The sequence below is a fragment of the Schistocerca americana genome, chromosome 3, assembly GCF_021461395.2.
Source record: "Schistocerca americana isolate TAMUIC-IGC-003095 chromosome 3, iqSchAmer2.1, whole genome shotgun sequence".
Lineage (NCBI taxonomy): Eukaryota > Metazoa > Arthropoda > Insecta > Orthoptera > Acrididae > Schistocerca > Schistocerca americana.
The window spans coordinates 530,485,978-530,512,206 of NC_060121.1; the positions used below are offsets into that span (position 1 = coordinate 530,485,978).

At 43.6% G+C, this 26,229-nt stretch overlaps 1 protein-coding gene and 1 long non-coding RNA gene across 2 annotated transcripts in view; both read right to left on the minus strand.

Annotated features, from left to right (window-relative positions):
* Positions 1-6,696, minus strand: part of LOC124605530 (ATPase family AAA domain-containing protein 5) — an 88,371-nt gene extending 81,675 nt beyond the window's left edge. Inside the window, exon 1 of the mRNA XM_047137278.1 lies at positions 5,746-6,696. Within this exon, the coding sequence (XP_046993234.1) occupies positions 5,746-6,391 (646 nt within the window). The 5' untranslated portion in view covers positions 6,392-6,696. The remainder of the gene's footprint in view (positions 1-5,745) is intronic.
* A 9-nt stretch (positions 6,697-6,705) lies between these two features.
* LOC124605531 overlaps positions 6,706-26,229 on the minus strand; it is a 56,834-nt gene continuing 37,310 nt past the window's right edge. Inside the window, exons 2-3 of the long non-coding RNA XR_006978654.1 lie at positions 16,127-16,225; positions 6,706-7,208 (exon numbers count right to left, since the gene is read on the minus strand). This is a non-coding gene — a long non-coding RNA (uncharacterized LOC124605531). The remainder of the gene's footprint in view (positions 7,209-16,126; positions 16,226-26,229) is intronic.

A 26,229-nucleotide genomic window follows, 5' to 3' on the forward strand; every position in this document is an offset into this window, starting at 1 on the left:
GATTAGATGGGTAGATCACGTAACTAATGACGAAGTACTGAATAAAATTGGGGAGAAGAGGAATCTGTGGCACAACTTGACTAGAAGAAGGAATCAGTTGGTAGCAAAGTTCTGAGGCATCAAGGGATCACCAATTTAGTATTTGGGGGCGGAGTGGAGGGTAAAAAATCGAAGAGGTAGACCAAGAGATGAATACACTAGGCAAATTCAGAAGGTTGTAGGTTGCAATAGTTACTTGGAGATGAAGCAGCTTGTGCAGGAGAGAGTAGTATGGAGAGCTGCATCAGACCAGCCTCTGGACTGAAGACCACAACAACAACAACAACAACAACAACTGGGTCTAGGGGCTGTGACTTGAGCCTGTGCTGAAGTGCTGTGGAACCCCCATGCAACAAATGGAACACTGTGCAATTCAAGGCCTTGTGGCGTGGAAGGATAAGTAGTTTTGATTTGTCAGGCATTTCCACGTCAGGAAATGTTGGCACATCTAGTCATGACCTCAGAAAAAGTCCAGATGTTTCCACTGAAAGAGATTCCAGGAACCACTGTGGGCATTTCATGGCCACAAATGTGGTGGAGTTTAGTTCATACTTGAGATGATGGGATGTGAATTCTGACAGATGATTCATACTGTTCCCAACATTTCTGCTTTCTCTTTTTTATTAAAAACCATGCCTTTGCTAAAAGCCTCTTGAATGTTATTAAATGTCCATCGAAGGATGGTCTTTGTATTGTTGAAGTGTCCTTCAGTGCTATCCGATAGCTGTAGTTATTTCTTCAGAAGGTTGAGCACTTTGATTTTTCCTTAGAACAGCCAATTAAATGAGAAATTGCTCAAAAACGCACCTCACAAACTTTTTTCTGAAACGTAATTGTATTTTTTGCCATTGTTGTAGCATAATTTTTAGTCTACCGAAGAACTATAATAAACATGAAATACCAACCTTGAAGCTTGATCTTTTTATCATGTGTTACCCTTTAAGATATGGCAAACACAAATGTTCCAGGATAAACGGCTGGTCTTCTGGACTGTCAAACACCCTGAGATTTAAGAAATTCATTGCACATTCTCACACATAACATGATTCATCTTGGGTACATGGAAATTTACTTTGGAAGTAACACTTCTCAAACCAACATTTACAATGTTTTCCTGCGATGTGTTAGTAATGTAAACAGTTGTTACATCACACTCATTGAAAACAGTTTGTTGGTATGAAGTATTGCATAGTCTTCATCCTAAAGCCTTTGTCACATTTTGCTGTCGACACATGCTGGTGTGTGCACTGTGTTTAGTTTTTGTAATGCCGCATTTTCTTTGCAACCGAAGTTTTATTTTGATGTTATTCTTTTTTTTTATGTTTTTAAATTGCAGTATTATTCTGCAGTAGTAGGCTAAAGTAAAATTCTTTGTTAGATCATTAATTCTGACCAGTCAAAATTACAGAAATTTAACTAAAAACTAGAACAATGAAAAATTCTAAAAAATTCTTCGGTTTTTCCTGAATGAAAAAAGTTCCACGTTTTTCCCGTATTCCCCAGTCGTCCCAAAGTGTACACTCCCTGCAATATTAGTTGTCAGCCCCTGATAGTTTTATTTTTCCTACTTCGCAGGTGGTTATGGGCACTGAAGTCCCCCAATAGGAGGTAGGGTGGAGGCTGCTATTCCACTAGCTCATATGATATGATAATATAGATCTATCCGTCTGGGGGTAAATGGCCTAACAGACAGATAAGACATTAACAACCACATGTTCTAACACAATAGTTAGTGGAATCAGTTCACTGAAAGTGTCAAGAGCGTATGAACTTGCAGACTCCTCAGATGCCAAGAGGGTTCTTGGCGTTAACACACTTTTTACAGTATGTGCGTAATTTTTACTAGCAGGGAGTTAGGTTTCTGAAAACCACGTCTCCTCTCATGCCATGTTACCTGCAGAGTAACTTGTCATTGACTGGCAGAGTTCGGCCAGGTGGCAATGGTAGCCATTACAGTTCCACTGAAGGGATGTTGGAATGAAATCAGAGAAAGCAGCAAAAAAGAAACAGGAGTACAAATTACTTTGCTGCTGAACCACGCACCACCTGAATGTGTGATTCTTTACCAGTAATTCGTACACTCGACCTTGTCGGCTGAGGAGGGGAAAGATGGTGGGGGTAGGTGTGACAGGGGGGGTGGGGGTGGACCTGGATCAACTGGAGCAACAGAACTCTGTTTATCTTTCAGTTTGTCCTTGTCCCTCAACAGTTTGGGTTTGTGAGAGTAATTTCCTGTCACAGCTTGTGGACCAGAAGAGGACCATTCTTTTCTAGGCATCTTGCATGATAAAGTCTAAGAAAGAGAAGCTAACTCCAGCTGCAGCGATGGAGTGACTACCACTGGCGCTCTAGCTCTAAGGGTCGAGGGAGCTGATGTCCCACCTCCCAAATGAATAACAGACAGACATGTGGCTAGTGCCAGGAGTTGCTGTCCGAGAGCCCATCATCTCACTTGGTGTGGATTTTGACACAATGTTTGCAAAGTTGGACATCATATCAATTGGGTGGAGCCGTTCAAATCCTTTCTTACCATCTTGGAAAGAAAAGCAGTCAAGAATTTTTTTCCAGGATTTTCTTTTCCCTCTTGAAAACTCAACATGTCGGCACACAAGAATGGTGATTTCCTGGGCATTAACAAATGTAGGGGGTCCTCTGCATGGATTACCCTCATGGGTTGTCCTTCTGCACATCCCCCAAGTAACCTCATTAGTAGTTTGGGAGGACAGGTGTCCAAACTTCTCATACCTAAAACATCTCATACAAGGAGGAAAATAGGGGCTGACATCACACCTACAAACCAGGATCTTATCTTTCTCTGGTGAAACATACCCATCCAAGGCTAGGATGAAAGCTTCAGTGTTTACTCTATTATACTTACATTATCTCTGAATGTGATGAACAAAACTTACTCCATGCCGTTCGAGGTTATTACACAGTTCTTCACCTCTTTGTAATATTAGGCTCCGATGGAAGATGACATCTCGAATTCTGTTAAGTTTATGTTGAAAAGAGATGGTAACTGGCACATCCCCGAGTTTGCCAAAAGTTGAAAGTGTCTGTGATTGGGCAACATTCAAAGGTTTGATCAACAGAGATCAATCTTTCATTCTCTCTAGTGCAACAAATTCTTAATAACCAATTTCAATATTTTCCACAAAAAAAACAGTAGTTTGACTTTTGCAAAACATTCTCCATCGTATTTGAAACTACGAAGAAATGAGCACTACCTACCTCCGTTTCTTCTTGCCTGACTCTCCGGCTCTCATCCAATGGCATAGTCAAAAATGGAAACACCATGGGTTTGTCGGCCTCTGCATTAAAATTTTGCTTTCTGTCTACCAAGATGGCCATGTCGGCATAGCCATCAGTACAGGTGAGTTTGACCCATTTCACTGCGTATTGTCTGCCCTTATGCTGCACACTTTTCCCTTATGCTGCACACTTTGATAGGAGGCTCTCGCCACGAGCACCACAGTAAAGGCTATCTGTTGCCTGGAATCCCACTGTCCCCTGATTGGACAGGTTCCTCTGTATACATGAGGAGGTTACAATTCAGACATCAGCAGAGAGATCCCTGCATTGTCAGTGGGTGACAATCTTGAGGGTATGTGATGGCCTCTCCATGAAATGATTGGATATGGCACTGGATTTCAGGTACAAAGATAAACCCACTCTAATAGTAGGCGTAGAAGATCTCTGCAAAAGGTGCATTGATTATACACCACATAAGGTGTCCTTCCCCAAACTGCCCATAATTCTGTGAAATTTATAAAAGTGGAGGCCAAACCCTAAAAGGAGACCACCAGTAATTAAGCCAAAAAGGTTGAGGGGAAAGATTGTGAAATGAGCTAAAACTATGGATGTCCTAGTAATAGCTGACACACCAACATAAAAGTTTGACCAGATTTAAGACTCCCAACTAGTCCTTTAAGAGATGAACTTTTTGGCACTTCTTTTACATATGTAGCAGCAACTATCCGTAAAATATTTCAATCTTTCGTCAAACCATTATTTTCTTTCTTAATTACCCTGTTCTCTTTCCAGGATTTTACCAGTTTCTTGCAAAACTACACCTCACACTGGTCAGTCTGATACCCCATTTGCCCATTTCCCACTCTTTGGGTACGAAAATTCTGACAAGAAAAAAAGCAATTAAATATTTATTTTTGAAAGCTAGACCTCACATTGGTCAATTTGATACTTCATTTGTCAATTCTCCAATCTCCAGTTTGCTACCAATGTTCAGACAAAAACCAGTTGTGTGAGTTATAGTGAAACATGTTTTCACTACACTCAAATATCTGATCAAAAAAGAAGCTTGACAAATTCAAGGCAAAAATATAGCTTAGGAAGAGTGGAAGTACAGGTGGTTCTTTGTCTGCATGGTATGCATTTGATGTCGCGAGTTTCATGTTATCTCGAGACATGCCGTAAGTAGGAGTTGACAGCGTAAACAGTGGAGTGTGCTGGTGAACAAAAAGAAAACGTAAATAACAATTGTTTTCTAATTTTCAGACTTGCCTTAATGACTCCTCAAGTTGTTCTACCAAAGCACTGCACATTTCAATCACCAAGTCACTTCTTGATGTATGGTGCACTTTAAGGAAGAACAGTAAATTTCCGTACATATCATCAGTAGCTAAAAACAACAGGAGAATAACCAACTGGGTTGTAACTGGCTTACACACTCCAATATTTATATCGGTTTTAATTATTTTTAGACCAATTGCTTGTACAAAATATTCAAAATCTTATTTAACATTCTGGTAAAATCTGAAAAGGTATGTATCCAGCATCAGTTTATGAGATAAAATTTCTGAATCATTCTGCTCACTTAAAAAAAAGTAAAAAAATCCTGATTTCTCTTGTTCTTTCTAACTTTATTCCTTGGGTGGCATAAAAGCAGCAGAGCTGCACTCACTCCCACTAGCTCGTGTTCATCCATTTTGTGACAATGATGTAGTCCTGTGTAAAAGCTTCTGGCCCAGAAATGTGTTGCTGGGCAGTAGTGGCCAGTAATGTTGTTTATGTATTGCTGCAAGTCATGTGCGCACCATGTTGCTGGACAACACTGTCAGAATGCATTGTCGGCAAAATACCTCAACATGAAATACCAACACCATGGGAGGTCCAAGAACAGACTGTGGGCAGGACAGAAAAAACTGAACTTGACCATGACACTAAATTACTGTCCCATGCTTAAACTAAGTAAACAACTATTTTTACTTCATTACTTTCTTTCTGATACATTTTACTCATTGTGAGGACACAAATTAGTAGCCAATGCACTAGTTTGACACTCAGCCTGAGAGTAGCTCCCCATGTCCTATGGCACACTCTTTTTACTTTCGGTTGCGACCCCCCCCGCCCCCCTCCCATTTTTTGAGGCCTGCCTACTTCAACTCTGATTAATACTATTAAATTCTTCCTCTGGTGGGTTCACCCTTTTATGAAGTTGTGTTGAGGATCTTTTAAAATATACCAAGCACTATTAATGGATTATTCTAAGACTTTCATTACTTGGTTCTCTATACAATCCTTACTTCCAAATGACCTACATGCAACAACACAAACGCTAGGGTAGAACAAGTGACAAACATACAATAAACGTATTGAAATTCTCTCTCTCTCTCTCTCTCAAGACCTTAAAAATTAAACAATTCTTAAAACAACACTATCAAGCAGTAAGCAGAAAAATCAACAAACCTGTACTTGACAATTCTTCATTTCCATCAGCAGTAGCATCTCTAAGACGTATTCTTAGTTTCCAACCTTTTCCGGGGGAAGAAAGTTTCTCTTTAATATCTTCATTGACTATTGATGAAACTGAAGTATTTAATTGACTGTTCTCAGCAACTGTTATTGCTTCAGCGTTTCTTGCATTAGTGCCTTCATCTTGATTTACAGATAAATCTTCACTTCCTAACACTTCAATCTCATCTGCAGCTTCAGCTGCATGTGATGAAGCTTTTCCTTTTTTTGGCTTTTTGATTCTAAGTTTTGAGCTACTGTTCTTCCCTCTAAAAGAAGAAACAGGAGTATGCACTATGGCCTGTACTTCAATTCTGTCTGGTTTAGATTTAATATCTTGTTTTGAAACCTTACCAAAATAATTAAAAAGATTGCTTTGCCTTCTTGTCTCTTCATCTGGGGATACATTGTTGTGAAAATTATTTTGTTTTTTCTTTTTCTGTTCACAATCAGATAAGCTACTTGAAACAGTAATTTCAATTTTGTTATCTGTAGACATCTCATCACAATTGATTTCACTTTCGCTCTCTGCTGTAGATACTTTTACATTGTTAACAATACGGTCTGACTTTGTAATGGTAATATCAAGTTTTCCAAACATGTTATTTTTCTTCAAAGTATTTTCATCAGGCAACACAGGATTTTCTTCTAGCAGATTTCCACAGTCTGTAGACTTGATTTCATGTTTTACTGTTGGCAGAACTCTTTTGTCAGAATTGCGATCTTTATGTTGTCTTAAAGCTTTAGGAGACACTCTTAACCGCTTGGCACCACTTCTTCCTTCTGCTCTGGCAGAGTCCCCCAAATCTGCCTTTCGTTTCTTTTTCTGTTTTTGACTGGAACTTCGAGATTCTTTAAACGCTTTTTTAGTAGCTCTCTTTCCCTTTCTTTTAACATCACCACCACCACCACCACCACCACCACAATTGTCTTCATCATCATCATCATCATCATCATCAATAACATTATCATCGTCATCATCATCCACACTATCTGATTCTACAATGACATATGAATGTTTCAGTCTTTTAATTTGCTTTGACGCTGGCTTCTCAAGTGCTGCCACACTCTTCCTTTTACCAATATTCTTCATCCTCATTTCATGAGCAACATTGTCATCTTTGCCTTTCAATAAATTGTTGGCAGTTGCATCAGTATCCTTTTCCTGAGAGGTGCTATCCTTGCAGACATTATCTGCTACATTTACCCTCTGATTTTTCTCTGATGATGCTTTTTTTACCACCTGAGAAGTTAATGTACAAGTTTCTGAGGATTCTTTTAATTGGATGTTCAATTTAACTTTCTGTACAAAAATATGACTATTTTGACTACTATTAGTCTCCATGCTGTCTGTGACTTCAAAGCTGTTAGCACAGATCTTCTCTGGAATGTGGAAATAATCAGCTATGCTCTTCATCCTGAAATCAAAATTAAGATACTATTATTTCAATTAAACATATGCACATGTGTCAAACATAGGCATGTGTGTTATCAAACAAACAACTGAATACACCATCTGTCCAAAAAGATTCAAAACTTATTTTATTCCTTATGTATAAGTGACACATACTATACTACAGCGGCAGCTGTACCCAACAGATGTGCATTCAACGAGTCAGTTGTGAGCAGGTAACATTAAGTAGTGGCCACACAGCAATAATGTGTCAACATTGTCATGTCACTTATTACAATGGAGCAACAACTCTAAGCCAAGTATTCAAGACATCTCCAGAATGTTTAAAAAAATACAAATGTGTGCGCAAAGTTTGCAGCGCACAGCTTGACTCCCACACAAAAACAGCAATGCACGGACGCCTGCCTTGACTTGACTGAAATTAAAAACCGGACAGTTCCTTTCTGCAAAAAAATCGTTACACATGACAATACTATGTTATCAGTATGAACTACCACAAGACAACTAAGTTTAGAAATTCACTTTAATGACATAACCAACATTCAACTCAATGTGATGCGCAAATTGAATAAGAAGGACTTTTCTGACAGTTTTGCATGAATTTATGAATGGCCTGTATTTTTTACTCTAATTTGGAGGGCCTGCACTACACACAGCACCTGAACCATTAAAACCACTACCTTGACTTCTCTCCATTTTTATTAATCCAGTCTTGAAACTTTTTGGACTGACAGGGTAGAACAAATGCTTTCAACAACAAAAACATAGGGGTCTAACATGAGAGTAAAGAAATAATATCACAATTTCATTTTCATAAAATAAAATTGCATTCATTTTCTGTGAGCATTCAAAAAAATTTAAAATTTTCACTTGCTATGTCAGTACTGTTATAGATCTAACTTAACAAATGGCATATCCTCCTTTTACACAGATCAACTCATGTGTATGATCATCACACAAAAACTGTTATGGACTTGAAGCAAACTCCAACATCCCAAGAATAAGGGATTAATTCTCCAATAAATCATGAAGAAAATGTCCTCTTTTTCTTCTGTATTTGTTATTCATATGACAGGGTCTACTAATTATGGGTAAACAGCCTAACATCAAGCCAACATTGTTCTACAGCCAGGTACCTCCCCATTTCAGCACATACTGAACAATTAACATATAACATTTTTCCTATTGGAAGTATTTCCTCTATATATTGTGCACACTTTAAGCAGCCAATACTACGAGGGCTATGCCGAAAGTTTTTAGCAGTCTGTAAACCGTAAGGCGGAGGACAATGGGGTTGTTTTCATTCGAAAGAGCGACATTTTTGGACCTTGGGACGTGCGCGCGCAGCCCCTGGCTAGCGGTGATCCCCCCACAGTGCGGTAAGAAAGCACAGGCAGTGCTGAGTCAGAGACGGGGCAGGATGGAGCTGTCGCGCCGCGACTTTTGTGCCATGATTTTTTACGATTATAAAAAGGGTTTAAGTGCTGAAGAATGCCATTCTTCTTTGCTGAGTGTTTTTGGTGAAGCTTCCCCTTCTAGGGCCACAGTTGGAAATTGATTTCGCGAGTTTTCGAGGGGTCGGCAGTCAATTGAAGATGAACCTCGTCCCAGTCGGCCAGCAACAGCTGTGACTCCTGAACACATTGATGCTGTGAGAAAAATGATCAAAGAAGATTGGATCAACAGCAGCACAGACCATCGTTCATAGTCACTTAGGCCTTACTAAGAGATGTGCCCATTGGGTGCCATATTCCCCAACACAAAGCCAAAGGGAGGCAAGAGTGGACTGGTGTCGTTTCATGCTCGAAAAATTCAATGGAGAGAAGTCCCAAGACACCTACAATATCGTCACAGGTGATGAAATGTGGGTCTACCATTATGACCCTGAAACGAAGAGACAATCTTCTGTGTGGTGCTGCCCAGGGGAGGAACCACCTACAAAAGTTCGACAAAGTCGGAGCTCTGGAAAAGAGATGGTGACAACTTTTTTCACAAAGATCGGGCATCTCACCTCTGTGACCTTGGACACACGCCGTACAGTCATTGCTGAATGGTACGTGAACGATTGTCTTCCAAAAGTTATAGCCACATGGAAGTCACAGCATCCAAAGTCCAAGAGTGGGCACCTTCTGCTGCATCATGACAATGCATCTGCACAGAGGGCTGCCAGAACGATGGACTTTCTGGAGACGGAAAAAGTGCGAGTGTTACCCCATCCCCCCTACTCACCTGACCTGGCCCCCCGTGACTTCTTTCTGTTCCCTACGACTAAGGAAAAAATTCGAGGGCAGTGGTTTTCACCAGATGAAGAGGCCATTACAGTGTACGAGAGTGCACTAAGTGACATCCCAAAAGAATCTTGGACTGACATTTTCTAAGTGGTTTCAGAGAATGGAAAAATGTATACACGCTAATGGAGAGTATTTTGAAAAGTTGTAAACTTTTTTTTGCAAATAAATGTTTTTTCACATATTCTGCAAAAAACTTTCGGCACAGCCCTTGTAACATTACCTTCATGCTGAAGACAGTGTTGTTTTATTGCATGTAGCCCATTACAATCAACTTACTTAGAACTTCAGAAAGTAACCTACACTTGTCACCCTGTGCTATGCAACAAGCATTGCCAGAAGAGGGTGCATGCTCTAGGTTTCTGGCAGACGCAGACAGGTAACAGGTGCATTACAGTGTGCGATTAAAACTGCATGGCAACTGGAAACATACTTCAAAGCTGAATTATGTAAGACAGTATGATTCTTGTGGGCAAAATGTTTAAACTGTACACAGACCCACCATGAAATTTTAGTGGCAGTTGTCTTCTGTCAGTATATAGAACACATACAGCTAAAACATGCTGGACCGGAAGTGGTACACTACAAACTTCATGGACTGGTTGATGTTCCCACTGGAGGAAGAAACCGTGTGTTACGGAGCAATGACCTCTTTCAGACAATGAGATGACAGTGTGCACGGGGATAACGCATCGAAGTACAACATACCTACAGACTTCTTTTGTCAGTTGTATAATTTCCCTGTATCCTGATATGACATGTTACTCAGTGAAAGACCAACTCCTCGCCTAGGTGTTGGATCCACTTTAAGGTGTCATGAATGATCTGAATCATCTTGTCTACTACTGGAAACATTTGGGGTACTGCCTGTAGTGCACTGAGGAAGTCAGAACAGATGAGGCACTTTGTTCTTTGATACCTCTGCATCCGCTCTAATGCTGCCGTAACTTCACACAACTGCGAATCATAATCTGTAAATTGTTCTGGATGGAGTGATCAAACAATCCTATCACGGCACCAGTGGAACAACTTAGTGCCTTCCCTTGCTGGGAACCACCTGTACATGTAATGATAAAACTGTAGCACATACTTTTAGCTGAAGAAAACAGATTTGTAAAAAAACTTAATCTACAGTATAAGTTTTCTTCTAGTGTGTCAAGTTTAAAATGACTTTGGGCCTCTGATGACACCTAAGTGGCAGTGCCTTTCATGCCTTTCGGATGTTTCACATGTTCAGATCTGTGAGACAGTTGGAAGCATGTATCCTGAATGGCTTGATGGCATGTAGCCAATTCCTGAACAATGTGGGAGTCTACACTAAATGGTAATAACTTGGACAATGCCAAGATTTCCAGGGACTATCAAGCCAGGAAGATGTGCCACCAAATTCTGAATGGGGGTTGACCAGCCTCTACACACAGAACAAACTGAGTTGGTCTGATAGGCTCCTGTCAATATCTGAATGTCCTCATGGTGGACAGCATCTAATATCTTGAGGTAGGAGGCATTTACTGATTGATAAACCACACTGTCATAAACTAATCATGCTCTGAAAAATACAGAACATGGGGCCCGACAGCTCCCCATAGCTTTTCGCCATGGCAATTGAAAATATTCAATGATATGATGCTCTTTGTTTACCCAAAAGTTGCACATTGGTCCCCCATCATGAGCTCTGGTTGGTTAAAACTTGAAGACTTCTCTGGTGAGAACCTAAACCTGTGTTATTGACACAAATTTCCGGCCTCCTGATTCTCAACTGTAGTTGCCTCATTGTCAGTGACTGGAAGAAGAATAGAAGATCACGAAGTCACAAAGAACTTTTAACAGGACTTTTGACTGCAGAGGAGACGCCATTGATAGCTATTGTGAACAGTGCAGCACTGACAAGGAGACCAGACCTTCAGTCAATCAGATTTTCATAATTTTTTTATTTCTGGTATGTGAAGTTCAGAACTTTAATATCAATCAGTGAAAGCTGTTCGATGCAACTATCAAACGTTCTTGAGAAACAGACTTTAAAGATTTCCAAGGATCTTCAGTTCACTAAAATTAAAGTAACTTTCACCATGGGCTGCATGACTCGCTCAGCAATATTGGTAGATGGTAATCAGGCATTCAATGGATGGCTGGTTTGACTTTTGCTATGGTCTTTCATTTCATTCCATTTTTTTGTTTATTTCGAATACCTACATCATTTAAATATAAAATTCATGAAATATACGATAATTAACTCACATCTAATAAATAATCATATTTTCTCAAAAATACACTACTTCCTGTTTTTAATTACAAATCACACGCACAGCAAATACAAATTCTGAATTATCAATATTTTATAAAAGATTTATTAATAAATATTGTTTAAATTATTAACAATCTAAGTAATATGTAATCAGAAACAAGAGGCGGCACATTTTTCGTTAAAAAATCATTATATGTGTTAATTAACATATATTTCATTACTATTATATTTAAATGATGTAGATATTCGACCAGAACAAAGAAGATCATAATAAGATCTGAACCAGTGCTCTAACGATCACTCAATTACCGATCTCCAACACTGCCCAATGAGCTATGCAGCCGGTCATGACATTCACCTGAATTTTATTGAGTTAAAACCCATCAAAATCTTCAAGACAGATTTTCTTGGGAATTATTCGCGATTGCTTGAATCTGCTTTGGTTAAGTGATATTCGAGATCTGAACTTCATGTACCACAAATATGAAAAACAACAAAAATGTGTTTAGCCAAATGGTCTCCTTGGGGATCTAATTCTCAATAAAGCAGTCAGACAAGACATCATCAAACTGATAGCGAAAGCATTTTTCCCTGAGGAAGGACCGAATAAGAAGTAGCAGACATTCATGTAGTTGCCATTCATGAAGGTAGTAAAGGAAGTTGTATGTCCAAGCTGTGTCATACACCTTCTCAAGGCATATAAAAACAAAGATGATGTGACTTACCAAACAAAAGCGCTGGCATGTCGATAGACACACAAATATATGCACAAAATTCAAGCTTTCGCAGCCTACGGTTGCTTAGTCAGGAAAGAGGGAAGGAGAGGGAAAGACGAAAGGATGTGGGTTTTAAGGGAGAGTGTAAGGAGTCATTCCAATCCTGGGAGCGGAAAGACTCACCTTAGGAGGAAAAAAGGACAGGTATACACTCGCGCACACACACACATATCCATCCGCACATACACAGACACAAGCAGACTGCTTGTGTGTGTGTGTGTGTGTGTGTGTGTGTGTCCTTTTTTCCCCCTAAGGTAAGTCTTTCCGCTCCCGGGATTGGACTGACTCCTTACCCTCTCCCTTAAAAACCCACATCCTTTCGTCTTTCCCTCTACTCCCCTCTTTCCTGACGAAGCAACTGTTGGTTGCGAAAGCTTGAATTTTGTGTGTATATTTGTGTTTGTTTGTGTGTCTGTCGACATGCCAGCGCTTTTGTTTGGTAAGTCGCATCATCTTTATATATATATAAAATCCACACACACACAACACGCAAGAAAACAGATCTAACAAGAAAGGAACTGGTCTTTGGCGGCAGAGTTTGATGTAGCGTGGTATAATGAATCTGATCTGGTTCTGGAGAGCTGATTCCATTTCCCACATGGAGAACAGAAGATCGTAGAGCTCTTCATAGCACGAGAAAAGACAGAGCCTCCTCATCTTCACAATTCTACGGAACATCTGAATCTGATGAGTTTGTCTGAATGACGAAGTTACGTTAAAAAATATTCAGCTAAATTTGATCCATGTCTTTGGGCAAGTCCATCAAGATGCCATTCCTCAAAAAGGCTCTAAGGGACAGTGTACCTTCATTGCCTGAAATCCTTCTCACTGATTCCCAAATGTGTGTAGCGGAAGTAGACCGATTAATGGATGTCACAAATTCCTTCCAGGATTTCCTCTTCCGTTCTTTTATCACTTGCCTTGTTGTTGTTCACACAATCCAGAAAACATGAAGGTTTTCTGTTGCTGTACAATGTTTGAACTTCCGCAAAGTTGCATGCCTGGCTCTGATTGCTGAGTGGCATTCTTCATTCGACCAAGAGACACGTCGTCATCTGAGGTGATTGCTAGACTACGGAATGGATTTGGCAGCACTTTGGTGGATTACATGGGTAATATGGTCCACCCCCTGGGCACTTTCCTGTTGTTCAAAGACGGCATTCCAACTGTATCGTATCCAATTTGCCTTCTGAAGCATCCACCTTTTGTGGTCTTCTGTGTATCACTGACCTATTCACCAAGTGGATCCACAATGGAAACTGGTTGTTCAAGTACAAATCTGTGCCCACTTCCCACTGCACAGTCTGTAAGAGCTAGAGAACAGAAGCAAAAGTCAATTGCAGAAGACAGCCCTGTAGCAATAGAAAAATGTGTGATCTGACTGGTGTACAAAAGGGATATACCGTCTAAATGGGTAAGTCACTCAATGATTTGACCCCAGGGGCATCTGGTAGCTGAGCCCTACAGCATGTTGTGTGCACTAAAAGTCACTCATTAGGAGTAATGGGCAGATAGGGGAGAGGGGGTGGGTGCCTAGAAAAGCTCTGTCGGTACACTTTCATGGAGCAAATCATGTGATGCACGGTACAAAGAACACACTGCAATCTCTGCAACTGTGAGAATATAATCTGCAACTGCTTGTAAGTCAGTGGGAAGGGGAACTGGAGAGGATGGTACCTGTCATTGACAAAAACAACCAACACATCCTTAGCTCTTTCTTCGGTAAGACTGTCCTCCTCGAAGGGGTGGTAGTCTCTTAACAGTGGCATGTTAGTGACTCTAAAATGAATTTCTTGTAAGCAGATACAGAATGGTCTCTCGTGGGCCAAGAGCAATTCTTCCAAATGTGACTGGAAACCATTTAAGTTCCACTGCAGCATAGGAGTCCCTATGGGAGCGTCTGATCACCGCATTACTCTCTCTCAGTGGTGGTGATTTATCCAAGCAGTCGGGGTAATATTAGATGGTGCCTGGCTCTGGTACCTCCATATGGATATCAGTATCCTTTGGCTGCATAGGTAAAGGGGACAGCTTATTGGACCTCTGCTGTTGTGCACTGATATTTGGCTGAGGTTCCAAATCCTTTGCTGACGACTTCCGAATGGTTTCAGCGTCACATACAGCTTTTCCCCTGCAGGTGCATTGATAAGTGCATGTATTTGTACTTGATTCTGAGGTCTGGCTTTGTGTGGAGGCATCACTTTTTTAATGAGTTTTTTGTAAGGGCCGGTGCAGACGTAACAAATCCTGGAGGTTGCAAGCTCTTTTAGCTTCAGTTACCACTGACCAGAATCTCAGAGTTGTCATAACTGACCTGCTCTTGCCAAAGTAAAAGTGGTGTCTGCCAGAACATGTGATTCTACATGACCGTTTGAAGTTAAGTTCTCGCATCTCCATCGTATCTACTATCACAACTTGGTTACAATCTACATATTTATACATTCTTGCTACACCCCATCCATAAGTAGCCAATGCCATTACTAAATTAAGACAATTTAAAATGGCTTGGTCAATCAAAAGCTGCAAAAACAATGTTCTATAACTTGTTGGTGCAATTTCTCAAAATTAGAAATGACATTTGTCCATTAAGAGTGCAAAACCTTCAATCATTTTTTTCTTTTTATTTATTTACTTACTATACAATCCTTTAACTGAATGGGTAACCCACACAACAGTTAGTGTGTCAATTTTAATTGTATAACAGAATCATAATAATAAGTTAAAGCCAGTCCCCTACTCAGGGAATACACATTACGCAGATGCCACACTCCCGCACTGTAGTCCTGCGCAAGGTCTTAGCAAAAGTGATTTGTTGTTGCTTTCCCCAATCTTTTACATAGGTTAGGTGTGCATCTGCGTCATTCGCATGACTGTGATGAATGCTTGTCCAGCATAATGTTGTGTTGTTACACAATTGGAAGGAACTGGGTGAAATGCAATGTCTGAACATAGCCTACTCATCTTTAATAGCAGCAAGGGGTGGTTGTAGTTTAGTGTCTCCTGGTCATTCCAATGGGCTGACCATCATTGACAGAGTCACATGCCCTCACTTCATGAGGCATTGCAGAGATGTATGCAATTTAACCCAGGACATTGGTGCAAAGTCTTTTGATCAGGAACTGTATGCCACCACCTCTTCTCTTCTTGATGTCCACATATTAGCAACAGAAATTTCTACCACCTCCATGTCAAGCGCCAATACACAGGTGTGTGTGTGTGTGTGTTGGGAATTTTGGCTATGGAGGTGGATAGCAAAATATTATCAGGCCCTAAGGATCAGATGATGACAACCAGTTGTGTGTTATGCTCTGCCGTATGGCATCATGCAAGTGCCGTATGGAGAGGCACGAAGTCAGCACACCACACATCTGGTCACTGTCGATATCCATATCTTGGAGTCACTATTTCTCATTCAAGCAGCTGTTCAGCTGGGATCACGAGGCAGTGTAGGCCCCTTTCAGATCCTTCCAGGAAGGAAAAATCCCTCGAAATACTGGGAATTGGACCTGGGTCCTTTGCACGAGTGTCATTCACACTGGCAACTTGACTACTTAGCGGACAAACATTCCAAAATATATAATTACAAATATTGTACTATTTTATCTGACAGTACCTTGCTATGTTTATAGCTGGCTTATTACGATGGACAAAAGGCAGAACATCTTAAGTAGAGCACTTTTTTCTTCTTTGTTAGTATTTGGGATGCACATACCTGAAACAGATTCCCAATATTTTCACATTAGAAATTATAGAAAACATTCTTTTAGCAAGAAAGCAAAGCTGTAAAAATTTAATATCAGATTCTAGTTCCATGTGGCATCATCTTGTTCAATACGAGGTAATGTATCTATCAAAGTTCAAAACCAATACACAAAGATTTAACAAAATCCAACTGAAACAAAGCTTAATTGTTTGTTTTATTTGATGAGAGTATTAATACATTTTGGTATAACATGAAATAATCCATTATCTGTGTACAAAAACTGGGTGATTTTAATTTTGTTTGAAGGATAAAAATAGAGAATTTTTAGCTGTGGAATGCTATTGCTTACATCTGCAAACAGCACATGCGTGACGGATGCAGCATAGTGCGTTGAAAGTCAGGTGGTTGGAAGAGAGAGAGAGAGAGAGAGAGAGAGAGAGAGAGAAGCTAGGAGAATTTAGCTGCAATGGATGTAATCAATGGCTTACTTCCAATTCTTCAGGAGAGTTGCTGTTTCCATTTTATGCATGATATTTTAACAAGTCCAGCCATCGTCTTCAGAAGCTGTGAGTTGTGCCATTGCAACACTGGACTCAAAACCATCAGGTCAATTGTCCAAATACTGTACACAAGATGGAAAAACAACTTGGCTGAACACCCAGAAGCATATTATTAACCAAGCATGCAGAAAAAAACCTGATAGATCACAACAGATATAAGCATTTCACCACTCATTGGTATACTGAAGGAGAATGGCCAGACGAAATTACATATTCATCACTTAAGTAGGTAGGAGCGCTCACATTTATGCATACAAGAAACAACACCTCCACAACTGCACAAATGAACTTTCTTAATTGCTGGTGCTACTATTTGCATGGCCCAAATAGAACTTCATATGGCAAAACCATTCACTTAGCTGATTTTAATATCAGAATATAGTCTCGTGCACTTATCGTGAGGATATGTAGGCAGTGATTAAATTGTATCCAGTCACTGCTGTTCCCTCTGTTTTTTTTGTGTGTGTGTGTGTGTGTGTGGTTTTAGGGCGCACAACTTCAATGGTCATTAGCGCCCTGACTACGTTAAGAATGCACCGCGAGGCACAAGTTTAAAACAACAACTAAAAGGGAAAACACGATAAAAGACAGACTGACAGGCATAGGATTAAAAAACAGCATCATCAAATGTCCTTAGAGAGGTTAGTCAAATTGATAAAACGAAGAACACGAGCAGCTGCTCGTGGGTCATCCGCTAAAATGGCATCTAAAGTACATGGCAGGTTAAGATCTAGATGCAGTGTGTGAAAATCTGGACAGGACATGAAAATGTGGTGGACCGTCAGCAATTGCCCACATGGGCAGAACGGCGCCGGCGCAGCCGTCAGCAGATGGCGATGGCTGAACCGGCAGTGTCCAATGCGTAACCGGGCCAAAACGACCTCCTCCCGCCGAGAAGGGCGGGAGGAGGACGTCCAAGCCGCGGGAAGAGGTTTCAAGGCCCGAAGCTTGTTGTCTGTCAGCGCAGCCCAATCGGCATGCCACAGCGATAAAATGCGCCGACAAATGACCCTGCTACAGTCTGATGAAGGGACACAACAAGAAGCTGTCCGAGGCTGGAGGACCGCAGCCTTGGCCGCGGCATCTGCAGCTTCGTTCCCAGGGATACCGACATGGCCAGGGACCCACATAAAGCTAACCGGAGAACCGACGTCCACCAGCTGCTGAAGAGAGCGTTGGATCCGGTGCACGAAAGGGTGAACCGGATACGGATCACTGAGGCTCTGGATGGCGCTCAGGGAATCGGAGCAGATGACATAAGCAGAATGTCGGTGGCGGCAGATGTAAAGAACAGCCCGGTAGAGGGCAAAGAGCTCAGCTGTGAAGACTGAACAATGGCCATGGAGCCGGTATTTGAAACTTTGTGCCCCGACAATAAAGGAACACCCGACCCCGTCATTGGTCTTTGAGTCATCTGTATAAATGAAGGTCATATTGATGAACTTTGAACGAAGTTCAACAAAACGGGAGTGGTAGACCGAACCGGGGGTAACCTCTTTTGGGAGCGAGCTGAGGTCAAGGTGAACACGGACCTGAGCCTGGAGCCAAGGTGGCGTGTGGCTCTCGCCCACTCGAAAGGTTGCAGGGAGTGAAAAATTAAGGTGTTGAAGGAGGCGACGAAAGCGAACTCCAGGGGGTAGCAGGGCAGAGACATACAACCCGTATTGACGGTCGAGAGAGTCGTCAAAAAAGGAACGATAAGACGGGTGGTCGGGCATTGACAGTAGCCGACAGGCATACCGACAAAGCAGTATATTGCGCCGGTAGGTGAGTGGCAATTCGCCAGCGTCAGCATGAAGACTCTCTACGGGACTAGTATAAAACGCTCCGATCGCAAGTCGTAAACCCCGATGTTGTATGGAGTTGAGGTGGTGTAAGATGGATGGCCGTGCAGAGGAGTAGACGAAGCTCCCATAATCCAGCTTGGAGCGGACGATCGACCGATATAGACGAAGCAGGACGGTTCGATCCGCTCCCCATGACATACCACTGAGAACACGGAGGACATTTAAAGAACGGGTACAACGGGCAGCCAAATAAGACACATGTGGAGACCAGCTAAGTTTCCTGTCAAATGTAAGACCTAAAAATTTTGTTGTCTCCACAATTGGGAGAGCAACGGGACCGAGTCGTAAGGATGGTGGGAGAAACTCTTTGTAGCGCCAGAAGTTAATACAGACCGTCTTCTCGGCAGAAAAACGGAAGCCATTGGCGACACTCCAGGAGTAAAGACGGTCAAGAGAACGCTGAAGACAGCGCTCCAGGACATGTGTACACTGCGCGCTGCAATAGATGGTAAAATCGTCCACAAAAAGGCAGCCTGATACATCAGCTGGGAGGCAATCCATTATTGGATTGATCGCGATGGCGAAGAGAGCGACGCTCAAAACTGAGCCCTGTGGCACCCCATTCTCCTGGCGAAAGGTGTCTAACAGGACAGAACCCACACGTACCCTGAACTGTCGATCCATTAAAAAAGAACGAATAAAAAGAGGGAGGCGACCGCGAAGGACCCATGTATGCATGGTGCGGAGAATGCCCGCCCTCCAACAGGTGTCGTAAGCCTTCTCCAAATCAAAGAACACAGCCGCGGTCGGGCACTTCCGCAAGAAGTTATTCATAATGAAGGTCGACAAGGTAAGCAGATGGTCAACAGCAGAGCGGCGCCTACGAAATCCACATTGTACATTGGTAAGTAGGCGTCGAGACTCGAGCAGCCAAACCAATCGAGAGTTAACCATTCGCTCCATCACTTTACAGACACAGCTGGTAAGCGAGATGGGTCGATAACTGGAAGGCAAGTGCTTGTCCTTCCCCGGCTTAGGAATCGGGACAACAATAGACTCGCACCAGCATGCGGGAACATGTCCCTCAATCCAGATGCGATTGTAAGTACGAAGAAGAAAACCTTTACCCGCAGGAGAAAGGTTCTTCAGCATCTGAATATGAATAGAATCAGGCCCTGGAGCGGAGGACCGTGATCGGCCAAGTGCGTTTTCGAGTTCCCGCATGGTGAATGGGGCATTATAACTTTCACGATTCGAGGAGCGGAAGTTAGGTGGCCTAGCCTCCTCTGCCTGTTTGCGGGGGAGGAAGGCAGGGTGGTAATGAGCGGAGCTCGAAACCTCGGCGAAAAAGCGGCCGAAGGCATTGGAGACATCCTCAGGGGCCACAAGGACGTCATTCACGACCGTCAAGCCAGAAACTGGTGAGTGGACCTTAGTGCCAGATAGCCGGCGCAGGCTACCCCAGACAACAGAAGAAGGAGTAAAACTGTTGAAGGTGCTTGTGAAAGCAGCCCAGCTGGCTTTCTTGCTTTCTTTAATAATACGACGACACTGAGCACGTAATCATTTATAATTGATACAATTCGCCACTGTAGGGTGGCGTTTAAAGGTGCGTAAAGCACGTCGACGAGCACGTAAAGCGTCTCGACATGCTGCAGTCCACCAGGGGACCGGTACGCGACGTGGAGAAGAAGTAGGGTGAGGGATGGAATATTCAGCAGCAGCGAGAATGACTTCCGTGAGGTGTGCGACCTGACGATCGCAGCTTGTGAAGGTTTGATCCTGAAAGGTCGCCCTGGAAGAGAAGAGCCCCCAGTCTGCCTTGGAGATGGTCCAACTAGAGGAGCACGGAGAGGGGGTATGCTGCAGGAGATGGATAACACATGGGAAGTGGTCGCTCGAATATGCATCAGAAAGTGCATACCACTCAAACCGGCGTGCAAGTTGGGGAATACATATAGAGAGGTCTAAATGGGAATAGGTGTGAGATGTGTCCGAAAGAAAAGTAGGGGCGCCAGTATTGAGGCAGACAAGATTGAGCTGGTTGAAAAGGTCTGCCAACAGGGAGCCCCTCGGGCAGGATGCTGGAGAGCCCCAAAAGGGATGGTGGGCATTGAAGTCTCCAGTTAACAAAAATGGTGCAGGTAGCTGAGCAATAAGTTGCATCATGTCTGCCCTGGTAACGGCAGATGACGATGGAGTGTAAACGGTACAAATGGAAAATGTAAAAGTGGGGAGAGTAATGCGGATGGCAACTGCCTGCAGGCCGGTGTGCAACGTGATGGGATCGTAGTAAATATCATCCCGGACCAGCAACATAACCCCTCCATGAGCCGGAATACCTACCACAGGGGGTAGGTCAAAACGCACAGAGGTGTAGTGTGCCAAGGCAATTTGATCGCATGGGCGTAGCTTCGTTTCCTGGAGGGCTACGACGAGCGGACGGTGCAAGCGGAGCAGCAACTTCAAGTCCTCTCGATTGGAGCGAATGCTGCGAATATTCCAGTGAATAAGTGCCATCGTAAGAAAAGGAAGATAAAAGAAGGGGTCACCTCGAAGGCCGCGGAGGGCCTGGCTTCGAGCGAGCACTGCCGCCGCTATCAGTAGGTGGACAGTCTTCGTCCATTGGGTCTATAGGTTCATCGGCCATCTTGGGAAGATGGCCGGGAGGGGGAGCTTCCTCCGCCGGTGAACGGCCAGATGTTCGGCTACCAGCGGTGCGGCCAGGCGAAACGGATGACGGCCTGGGGCGGCAACCGCTGGGTGGCGCAGGAGAAGAAATGCGCCGTGGCGGAGAAGGAGAACTGTGCTTCCTAGGAGCCTTCTTGGAAGGACGTTTGGTGGAAGTACCGGTCGAAGGCTGGGAGGTCGAGGTACGTAGGAAGTCTGCACGGGACGGTTCCTTCTTAAAGGCCCGTGCATCTGACTTCTGGGTCTTCGTCTTGGCAGAAGCTGATGAAGGTGCTTGTGTCTGAGGGGTGACGGGAGGAAGAGGAGACGTCGACCGGGCGATCTTAGCACTGGCCAAACGGACGACCGTGGTGCTGAAGGTCAGATCGCATGTCTGGGTTGCCACCTCCCTGGTAGTCCGAGGAGAGGCGAGGACAGTACTGTATTTCCCCGCTGGGAGCAGCGTGGGCTTCCTACTAGCCAATAGCTTGCGAGCAGCTGAGGTGGACACTTTCTCTTTGACCCGAATTTCTTGGATACAGCGTTCTTCCTTATAGACAGGACAGTCGCGGGAGGATGCGGCATGGTCACCCTGACAGTTCACACAACGAGGAGACGGAGGTGGACAGTCACCCTCATGGGCATCCCTGCCACAAGTGACACATTTAGCCGCATTGGAACAAGACTGTCGAGTGTGATTGAAACGCTGACACTGGTAGCAGCGCGTAGGTGTCGGGACATAGGGGCGAACAGAAATAACCTCGTAGCCCGCCTTGATGCACGATGGCAGCTTAACACTATCGAAGGTCAAGAAAAGTGTCCGGGTCGGTACAAGGTCATTGTTGACCTTTTTCATGACCCTATGGACAGCTGTCACGCCCTGCTCAGCGAGGAAAGATTGAATCTCCTCGTCAGTCAGTCCGTCGAGGGAGCTAGTATAGACCACACCACGAGACGAATTCAAAGTTCGGTGAGCCTCCACCTGCACAGGGAACGTGTACAGGAGTGTGGCCCGAAGCAGTTTTTGTGCCTGAAAGGCGCTCTCAGTTTCTAGTAATAAGGTACCGTTACGCAACCTGGTACAAGATTTGACAGATCCGGCTATGGCATCTACACCCTTCTGGATAACGAAAGGGTTGACAGAGGAAAAATCCTTTCCGTCCTCAGATCGAGAAACGACGAGGAACTGTGGGGCAGGCGGTAGTACTTTTGTCACTGATGGCTGGTCACGTTTCCGTTTTTGGGCAGAAGTCGAGACAGATGGAGTGAAATCCATTGCGGAGGAATCCCCCATGATTGCCAGCGTCTCCGATGGCGCGCTCCTTCCTTGTGGGGACCCTCTCAGAGGGCACTCCCGCCTTAGGTGAATGTTTACACCTCAGGTCACACCTCCCGAGAACCAGACGGAGGGACCAATCGGCATGGTCAGAAGGTATCAGCTCAGGCAATCACCCCTCCCCGGGCCTGGTCTTTACCAGGGGGTACGCGCGTGCCCTACATGTCTACTCAGGGCGGGGAATTACGCGTTACCCCGTCACCGGCTACGCGTGCGAACGCGTGGGTCGGCCTTCAGGCACGCACAGGGAGGAAGGAAGAAGAGGAAAAGGAGGATAGAGAGGGAGAGAGAGGACAGACTGTCTCAAACGCCGAGGTGGAGACCAGAGAAAGCAAGGAGAAGAAGGTAATGAGAAGGCAAGGAGAAGAAGGCAATGAGAAGGCAAGGAGAAGAAGGCGAGAAGAAGGCAATGAGAAGGCAATGAGAAGGCAAGGAGAAGAAGGCAAGGAGAAGGCAAGGAGAAGAAGACAAGGAAAGAGTAAGGAAGACAGTGAGGTGGAAAAGAGCAAAGAGAGGAACCAACCAAAGGAAGGAAGAAACGAGAAGTGAAAAAGCAAAATGACCGCAAATAGAGGTCGTGGAACCGTCCGTCTCCGGACGCAGGCGCTAACGACCCCCTTGAGTGGGTGGGACTCCTTTTAGTCGCCTCTTACAACAGGCAGGAATACCTCGGGCCTATTCTAATCCCCGGACCCGCAGGGGGGTTTCCCTCTGTTGTTCAGTAGTAACTTCAAAAATGATTAGGAATTCAATAACAATTGTCTACATTGACACTAGATTATGCCAACCATGGCAAAAACACATTTTGTGTCTGTAAATAGTAGTATTTTATAAAATGAAGTCCATACCTATGCAGCTATATCCACAACAGGCCAAACAGATTAGGAAATAATCATAGTATTAATGTATCACAATCACTGTTGTCCTTGCATTTTAAGTTCTGACAAGAACAAATATCAAATCAACGATGAAATTGTTGGAGAATGTAGTGTGGTAATACTACAGCAACTGCTCAGTATTTTAAGCTGCTGAGGAATGGGACAGATTTTAAACAGGATGTTTCTGAATCACAAGTCTAGTTCCTTAGAGCATTTCCACATCACCTCATTAGGAAGAATAATGTCAAAGAAACTATAATTAGATGATGGCCATGTGTTAGCTGCACAAAAATGGTCAGTAACAACTCTAGCATGTACGAATGACAGGAAATTTAGACAAGACAGTAAAATGCAACCAATAATATCCAGTTTGCTCTGCAGAGTATCCACTTTGGCAGGCTCCTTTTAAGGACTATTCTTTCAGAAGGAAAGTATCTGGTTTTGATGCAATGGTACCTAAATATTTCACATTATTTTTTAGGGCTGACTGGAGAAGGTCCACTCTCAAGCTATTTCATTTGAATATTAAGTTGCAATTGAAATTTCATGACTGAGTGGGAATCTAACCCGGATTTTCTGCTTCTTGTGAGCGGTCGCCGAAACCATTAGGACATCCAAGTGCATCCAGGTCTGAATAAAGGATGAGCGAGTGTGATTTATCCTCCTACAAGGGGTATACATGAAATTTAATTTAGGTCTGTTAGGTGTTAATATTCCCTGAAAGCCCACTAATACCACAAGGTGTGTTAGAAGCAAGTACACTAGTGGCTTACACATGTACTTAGGAAGAGCACCAGCATCTGAGCAACGCTGACACAAATGGTGTGCAGCATGTGTCCTATAATACTGTTTCACTCCAACAACCACCCTTCCCAGTAATACGTGGATTGTCTTGAGTTTGAGATTCTTTGGACAGAACTCTGTAGCATTCTTGCAATCTTCAATTATCACAAAACACAATATGTTGCCATTACATCTAATGGTTGTTAGTGAAGACAGCCCAGAGTCTACAGACTGGCTGCACTGACCAGCTAGCCCAGAAGGCATTTATTTATGTACACACATTTCACGGATCCCCAATGTGAGTTTTTCATTCTAATGTAGGACTAATCAGCTCCAGTATTACAAAGGATATTAGTATAAATGAAGGTTTATGTACTAGTAAAAATTATCTCAATATTGAGCAGACAATAACAATTACTTAGAAACATTTTGGCACTATGTCATTAACTTTATTAGATGATGAGATTTCTACAGTTCTACAAAAAACTGAGGCTTCATCGAGACAAAGGAGTCCCCATCAGCTCTTGTACATACAAGGTACCGGGGTGAATAAGGTTCGCTGCCATCCTTAGCCTGGCATTCCTTCCTTGGTGAGGCAAGGGAGGGGAACAATTTAGGATCATACTTCCTTGCATTGTACAGAGACTTTGAACACTTAGAGACTGCTGGCATTTGATCACCAGCAAGTGATGACGAGGTACGCTTCATCACGCATTATACCCCCTGATGCCACCCACTCCAACGAGGGGCCCTCACCACCTGGCAGGATGGCCATTGCCAGGAGTCCCGATGCCCCAGGATGGCGGGCATCTACTCCCTGGCATACGTGGGGGGTTAACGGTGGAGGTATCACTGGAGCGATCCCTGTGTACTCGGGGCTACACCCAACAGTGTACATGACGGCCCCATCACAACAGACTGGCTACCGTGCTGGATACGAGGTGCAAAGAATTCCATGGCCCTCATCAGTGCAGAAAATGACACTGCATAGTGGGTGGAGGAAAACGCACCCTGGAAGGTGTCCTCACTCAAGAGATGGAGGATGAGCAGGACTGCAATGCCATGATGAGAAAGTGGGCTACAGATCTCAATGCACAATGGACACGATGCACCATGTAAGGCGCCCTTCCCCAACCAGCTCGCTCTTGGGAAAAATTTTGAAAAATGGAGGTCAAACCCTATGGGAGACCATCACATAAAGGCTGAAAGTTGTGAGACTCCTTTTAGTCACGTCTTACAATAGGCAGGAATACCTCGGGCCTATTCTAGCCCCTGGGCCCGCAGGGGTGAGGGGGGGGGGGGGGGGGGGGGTGAGGGGGGGGGGGGGGGTGAGGATGATGCACCTTCAGTAATAAGAACTCCCTTGCTCAGTATGCTGAGCATCTCACCAAGGTCTTCACAGAAAGGCACTATACCCTAGATATTGCCCGCAAACAGATCTCCCGTGCCATTTCCCCACACACGTCCAATCCTCCCACCACCCCAAGGAGACAAGACACAAAAAAGGGTGCTCCCTTAGACATCCAGTATGACCCCGGACTGGAACAACCGAACCACATCCTTTGCCAGGGCTTTGATTACCTATCATAACACCTGGAGGCAGCCAAAAAAAAAAGGGTGCTCCCTTCACCACCCAGTATGATCCGGACTGGAACAACTGAATTCTTCTTTGCAGTAAGTAGCCAATCCATCTCTTCCTTCACTGCTGATATTCCTACCTGGAGTTTCCATAGTTTGATTTTGCAGAAGGGTTAATGGCACACACATTAGCTAACAGTGGAGGTAATCCATTTGTCTTGTTTTAAGGTCACTATATACACTATTTCTTTCTTAGTTAAAGGAGTCGTTTACAACAAAACTGTTGGGGCATTAGTTTCAGGTAGACAACTTCAGCAAGGCAAGGCATATGCTGGCCAACCACCTACACAATTTTGCAGTTGGGCACTGCAATGCTGGCACAACATTCTGCAACATCAGTCTACCATACTGGTGGGTTGCA